Genomic DNA, 7,467 nt, shown 5'->3' with positions numbered 1-7,467 from the left:
TAGACAGACAGACAGACAGACAGACAGACAGACAGACAGACAGATAGATGCTGATGACAGTGTGTTGTTCAGGCTGACAGGAGGGGAACTGCTGGACAGGATTCTGGAGAGAGGCAGTTACACAGAAAAAGACGCCAGTCGTGTGATATATCAGGTGCTGCAGGCGGTGAAGTATCTGCACCAGCTGGGCGTTGTGCATCGAGATCTAAAGGTAAAAAGTTTTAATTCCAGCTTTTCACTGTGGGTGCTTTGCATGCAGCTAAGTGGATATTAAGTAATCATAATAAGTTCTCTCTCTATTAGCCAGAGAACTTACTGTATGAGACTCCATTAGAAGACTCCAAAATTGTCATCAGTGACTTCGGTCTGTCTAAAATGGAAGAGCAGGGAGCTCTTTCCACGGCCTGTGGGACACCTGCCTATGTCGGTAAGAGAGTTTATGATCATGATAATGACCTAATATCATGTGCAGTAACATACAGATTCAAGCTCAGAAAATCATGGTTCTAGTACTTAAAAAAATCTGAAGCTCTAATGTGACACAAAGAACTTTCTTTAATCTAAAAAAACCCCCAAAAAACCTATAGCAACTTAAAAGGATAGTTCACCAAAAATGAAACCTCTGTCATTATTTACCCACTGTCAAGTTGTTTAATCTTTGACGACAAACATGTATGAGTTTCTTTCTTCTGTTGATCATGAAAGAAGATATTTTGAAGAATGTGGGTAACCAAAAACTTCTACGGAAGACAATGGGCACCATCAACTGTTTGGTTACACTCATTCTTCAAAATATCTTCTTTCATGTTCAACAGAAGAAAGAAACTCATAGAGGTTTGGAACATCTTGAGGGTGAGTAAATGATAACAGAATTGTCATTTTTGGGTGAACTATTAGTTTTAAGAGCCTAGTCTTTACCATTGACTGTACTGTACCTCGTGAGTACTTGTGTTCACTTTGTGTTTGTAGCTCCTGAACTTCTACAGCAGAAAACATATGGTAAAGAGGTGGATCTCTGGGCCATTGGGGTCATTACATTTATTCTGTGAGTGCTGGATTAATATTATTCACCCTACATGAATAAAACTCCACAACGAAGAGTCTGTATCAGCAGTTTTTGATTTCCTGGCAGACTCTGTGGCTATCCTCCGTTCTATGATGACAATGACACACAACTCTACAAGCTGATCATAAAGGCTGAATATGAATTTGATTCGCCATACTGGGACGACATCTCTGACTCCGGTATGACCACAATAATATCTAATCCCTCTTCCTGCATTTTAAGAATGACCAAATCACATTCATATCACCCTCAATCCGAATGCGCATATAATGATGCTCCATGCCTCCTAGACCGGGTCAGAACTACTGTATGTATTGTTTTCTAATAAGGCAAAATTACATATTTATAGCTGAGATTTCTATTTCCATTTAGCCTTATTTAATGCTACTTTTATGAAATGTGTAAAAGTGCATATAGCATTTTTGAAGTGAAATTTTGACAGTTTATGAATGTACAAAACCCTAAAATGTCAGACACAAAATACTGTACTAAATAACGTAATTTTCTTCATTTAACTTTTTTTTATTTTTTATTTAAATGTTATTTTTAAATAAAATTCTTAAATGTATTTTAAATAAAAATGTTTAGTTTTTAAATATATTTAATTTAATACAGAGCAAACTACTTTTTGTTAAATGCTGTGCTTGTGCAATTTTAATTTTTTACGTAATGTATTATGCATATATTATGCAGATACATAAAGCACTCTTAAAGAGACAGTCCACCCAAAAATACAAATTCTGTCATCATTTATTCACCCTCATGTTGTTTCGAACATTTATGACTTTGTTTCATTCCATGGAACAAAAGGAGATAGTTTGAAAATGTTTCAACCATTTTTTTCTATGCAATGAAAGTCCAATGAGGTCTAAAACAACACCTTTTTATATATTTATATTGATGCACTGTGATCCATTTCAGTTATAACCAATGATTTTGCTTTCTGTAATAGCTTAGGAAATAATTGCATGAGATATAAAATCAAAGCATTAATGCTTTCATGAGCGGTTTAAAAAACTTCTCTCATTATATTAATGCAGAATGCTTTGTGCAGCCCTAAACACGCCAAATGCCGGCCACATTAAGTGGTATTGATCTTCTTGTATTCTCTGCCTCTTCCTGTCCACTAATGCTTCAGCGAAAGACTTCATAGTTCACTTACTGCAGAAGGATCCAGCGAAGAGGTTCAATTGTGACCAGGCCTTGCAGCATCCTTGGTGAGTCCATAAATAGCAGGAAAGAGGTGGACGGGGAGCTGAAGGGTTGATCAGCGGTAAAAAGAGAGGCTGACCTTGAAGAACAGATGAAGAGTTGGGTCACATCTGTGCAGCGGCGTGGGAGGGCATGCGCAGTCAGGAAGAGGATTATGAAATATAGAATAAACAGATGTCTCCTCACCTGCAGCACTCTCAGATCTTTAAGAAGCACAAAACAATTATGATTTTCATTGCAGAAATGAAATGGAACAGAGTGCTCAAAGAAGCAATGCATTTAAAGAAATACGGATAATTGAGGAATAGGATTTTTTTTGGTACTTGAATAACATACATTATAGCTTCCCAAAAGAAAGTTTTAATTGCTCAGATGTTGCTCAAAAGAGTCCTTTGAGGTTCCAATTATGTTTCATTCTCTGACCGTCATCTTTGTCTGAGATGTTTCTCTTAAAGTTCCTTAGGAGACATAGAGAAATTGTTGTAATACAGTAAGATTATAGAGCTGTTAGATGAATATGGATAGCGGCTCAGATCAAATTGGTATGGAAGTTTTTTCCACTATCACAATTCAGACTTTGTTTCTAGCTAATCTTTTTTTTTCTCAGAATATAAACATAATTCTGCATAAATCTTGCAGTACTGTTTTTTTTCTGCCACAGAATAAAAAAAGCAAAATTTTACTTCGTCATTGCTAATTCCTTTCCTCACAATTCTGACTTTTTGTCTCAGAATTCTGAGTTGTAAATGGAGCAGAAGACTTATTAGTCTCCATTTGCTCCTCTTTTAATTCTGTAGGCAACTGAGATATAAAAGGAATGTCATTTCAGATTTATACTTAGATCACTGTATGAATTGTATATTACTGAATTTATGACCGGTGTTTTAGTGTGAGGATATACACTACCATTCAAAAGGCTGATGTCGGTAAGATTTTTAAAATGTTTTTGAAACAAGTCTCTAATGCAGACCATTTCAATATTTAAAAAAAATGTAATTAACATTTAAATATTTTTTTTAATGTAATTTATTCCTATGATGCAAAGCTGAATTTTCAGCATCATTACGGCAGTCTTCAGTATTATATGATCCTTCAGAAATCATTCTAATATGCTGATTTGCTGCTCAAAAAACATTTCTTATTATCATCAATCAATGTTGTGTTTTTCGAAGATTCTTTGAAGAATAGCTTTTATTTGAAATAGATATCTTTTTCTAACATTATAAATGTTTTACAGTCACTTTTGAGTGCTGAATAATAGTATTACTATTACAGACCTCTTGCTAACATTTGAACAGTTGTTTACACGTTTAATTCTGAATGAATATTATTGCTTCTTAACAGCAGGATATCAGGAGGTGCAGCTCTAGACAAGAACATCCATGGCTCAGTGTCAGCACAGATTCAGAAAAACTTTGCCAATTATTACTATTACAGACCTCTTGCTAACATTTGAACAGTTGTTTACACGTTTAATTATTGCTTCTTAACGGCAGGATATCAGGAGGTGCAGCTCTAGACAAGAACATCCATGGCTCAGTGTCAGCACAGATTCAGAAAAACTTTGCCAAGAGTCACTGGAAGGTAAGAGTGAAGAAAACAAACCTGAGGCAACTTTAATCTGCCAACATCACAGTCTCAGCCTCATACAACGGACCACCTGATGCAAACTGTACACATAAAAGCTGAAATCCCCAGTTGTCATCTGGTTGGTTGACTGGGTTGAGTTCAAATCAGGGTCCTGAAATAAACCAGTTGAGAAGCACTGCATTAGTTGCGTCTAAGTGGGCTGTTTTTGAGTAAGATCAAAAACTGACTAGACTTCTAAAGCACAAGACTCCCATCCTCCATGTGTAATGTGTAAAATAGCTCTATATGACCCGTGTCTGTGACCTCTGAGGCTGATACAGCACTTTGCATTTCTAAATGTATGGCTAGAGTTACTTTAGCGGCATATGGAGGCTTTGTTATTATTTGCCGCCAGTCGTTTGTTGCTCTACTCCTGATTGTCTGCTCTGCCATGCAATTACGGCTTGTACCTTTAAAAGGGCAAACGCTGTAATTGCTGTAACTATCAGGCTTTTAGTTCTAGTGCAATAAATGCCTCCAAACATTAAACTGACTCTTCTGCTCTTATATGCAGCGTAGGTTCACTGTTTGCCATTTAAAGATATTTGCTGAAGTTCCCTAGATTCTGCAGCATTATCGCTGGTGTCTTGTGTTCCAGAGAGCCTTTAATGCCGCCATCATCGTGCGTCATTTAACAAAGAAAACCCACTCCGGGGAAGACGATGAAGGGAATCACTCCACAAGTATAGGTGAGGAGATGTCACATGACTGTGATGACCTGTAGATGATATTAAAGGGGTCATATGATGCGATTCAAAATGTTCCTTTCTCTTTGGAATGTTACAAGCTCTTGGTGCATAAAGAAGATCTGTAAAGTTGCGAAGACTAAAGTCTCAAATCCAAAGAGATATTCTTTATAAAAGTTAAGAGTCAACCACACCTACCTAAAACGCCTCGTTCTAACACGCCCCACATATCTACGTCACTATGTGGGAAGATTTGCATAACGCTGCTCAAATGTTCACGCAAAGAAAGAAGGCGTAACTTTTATTCTAGCTGTAGTATTGTTGCCGCCGCCATGTCGTGAAGACGCTGTGTGTTTCGTTGTGAAAGCGAAACTACTTCGGCCTTCCAACAGAGGACGATATCCGCTTAGTAATGCCTGGAGCTGATCCCTGCTGGTCGCTGATGAAATACATCAACTTCGCGCTGTGGATCGCCGAATCGGCTTTCACTGTGGACGAAGCGGAGTCCAGACCGGGGTCGTCACATGTGGTTGCCGCAAGCTCGCCGGCCGCGCTGTTCTCAAGCCCGCCGTGTGTGACGCTGTGTGTTTCGTTGTGAAAGCGAAACTACTTTGTTTGGCCTTCCAAAAGAGGACACGACTAGAAATCAGTGGTTAAGTTGTATTTACAACACTATTCCAGTACAGTTTAACCCAAATATTCAGATGTGTCCAGCGCATTTTATGGAGGACTGTTTCCTGATCCTGGTATTATATTGTTTAAAAGACAGTATAAGTCATTATAATCCGTAATTATGTCCCCACTGTATGCAACAAATGCCTCGTTTATAATGGGTTTGAATGTTTTTGTCTCGTCGCTCCGGCCGGACACGGCATCACAGTATGGTAAGGGGCATAACATTTCCGTCACACACTTGAGGTATTCGGCCAATCACGACACACTGTATAGCTGGCCAATCAGAGCACACCTCGCTTTTCAGACCGATGAGCTTTGTACAAATCGACGCGTTTCAGAAAGGCAGGGCATAGAGAAGAAACAATAATGTACAATATGTGGAAAATAATGTGTTTTTTGAACCTTAAACCGCATAAACACATTTCATTACACCAAATAATGTTCTTTTTTAGCAGCATCATATGAACCCTTTAAGGACAACAGCACTAAAATGATTTAGCTTTTATTAAGAAAATAATATGGAGCAACCATATTTTAGACTAAATATGAACATGACATATATATTTTTTTCTCCACTGTTTGACCAACAAGCTGTTGCATAATCGTTAGACCAAAAGTACAGTTGAGGTCAAAAGTTTACCTCCCCCTTTCAGAATCTGCAAAATGTTCATTATTTTACCAAAATAAGAGGGATCAAACAAAATAGTTTATTTAGTACTGACCTGAATAAGACATTTCACATAAAATACATTTACATATACAGTGGGGCAAAAAAGTATTTAGTCAGCCACCAATTGTGCAAGTTCTCCCACTTACTTTTTGAATTTCAAGATCAGGGTAAATTTAACTTAAACATGTAACTATCTTCTGTAGCCTTGGAAGGGCAGTACTAAATAAAAAAAAAGGAAGATATTTAGGCAAAATAAGAAAGATTTACACATCTCTATTCTGTTCAAAAGTTTTAAAGGCTTTTAATGCATGGCTTTTCCTTCTGGAGCATCAGTGAGCATTTGAACCTTCTGTTTACATGAGTCCCTAATAGTTACATGAGTCCCTCAGTTGTCCTCAAATACACAAAAATGCTGCAAAACCAAAGAATTTGTGGGACCTGAAAGATTTTTCTGAAGAACAGCAGACAGTTTAACTGTTCAGGACAAACAAGGGACTCATGAACAACTATCACAAATAAAAAGGGAAAAAAAGTAACCTTTTGACCTCAAAGCTTTAACAACTTTTTCCCTTTAACTTTTTAATAGCTTAAAATGGTTTGCATTCCATTTAGATGAATGAAACTGCTCAAATTTTGACAATGATGACATGAAATGACTTGATTGCAATGTTTAATCCAAGTAGATTTCTCATCATTTCTGTTAAAATTAATTTGAATTTCATTCTAAAACAGACTTTGGTTTAATCTAATGTTTTTTTTTCCTGAGTCAATGAAAACAAATTATTTCACTTTTTCTGCAGGGACCATCTGACAATCTACTGGCAGTAAACCGAGGCTCTGTTAAAGGAATAGTTCACCAAACATGAAAACTGTGTCATTTACTCAAGCTCATGTTACTCCAAACCCTTATGACTTCTTTCTTGACCCTCATTGTGTGAACAATGAAAGAAGCAGTGAACAAGTTCTGTGAACATCCAAAAAGGAAACAAAAACATCATGAAAACAATTCATTCAACTGCATTTGTATATTCAAATTTGGCATGTGTCAATTGGTTATGAGACATATAAGAACCAGTAGCGTTCAGCATCACTGACAGTAAACTTGGCGAGATGCATCTTCATGCACATATTGAACTATATGCAAAAGAGAATTAATGTCTGAGAACTGCAGTGGAGTTAAAGTTGGCAAGAAATGGATATTAATCCATTTTCTAAATGCATCTTACAGAACATATATGGTGAACGATTCATCCATGCATGTTTTATTTTTTTGACCTCGGATTTTTAAATCAAAATGTCTCGATCTTCTGGTGAAAATACAACATTTTTTCCTAGTGATCTGTGCCGAACTTTTCCAATCATTTAATATGTTTAAACCAATTCTTTGCTACACTGTTTAAAGCCTTTTTTGGGAGATTGGCAGCAGAGTTATTATTGTTAACTAAAAGGAAAAATTAAACAATAAGAAAACACTTATATATATATATATATATATATGTATATATATATTCACACACATTTCTCTCTTT

At 36.6% G+C, this 7,467-nt stretch overlaps 1 protein-coding gene across 1 annotated transcript in view; it reads left to right on the top strand.

Moving 5' to 3' along the window:
* Window positions 1-6,840, top strand: part of pnck (pregnancy up-regulated nonubiquitous CaM kinase) — a 20,910-nt gene extending 14,070 nt beyond the window's left edge. Inside the window, exons 4-11 of the mRNA XM_016294039.1 lie at window positions 73-211; window positions 304-427; window positions 970-1,045; window positions 1,133-1,245; window positions 2,205-2,283; window positions 3,775-3,862; window positions 4,506-4,596; window positions 6,739-6,840. Of these exons, the coding sequence (XP_016149525.1) occupies window positions 73-211; window positions 304-427; window positions 970-1,045; window positions 1,133-1,245; window positions 2,205-2,283; window positions 3,775-3,862; window positions 4,506-4,596; window positions 6,739-6,749 (721 nt within the window). The 3' untranslated portion in view covers window positions 6,750-6,840. The remainder of the gene's footprint in view (window positions 1-72; window positions 212-303; window positions 428-969; window positions 1,046-1,132; window positions 1,246-2,204; window positions 2,284-3,774; window positions 3,863-4,505; window positions 4,597-6,738) is intronic.
* Window positions 6,841-7,467: the final 627 nt, after the last annotated feature.

The sequence above is a fragment of the Sinocyclocheilus grahami genome, unplaced genomic scaffold (assembly GCF_001515645.1).
Source record: "Sinocyclocheilus grahami isolate Dianchi unplaced genomic scaffold, SAMN03320097.WGS_v1.1 scaffold312.1, whole genome shotgun sequence".
NCBI lineage: Eukaryota > Metazoa > Chordata > Actinopteri > Cypriniformes > Cyprinidae > Sinocyclocheilus > Sinocyclocheilus grahami.
The sequence above is the reverse complement of the archived record's forward strand: the minus strand, read 5'-3'. Positions and strand labels throughout refer to the sequence as shown.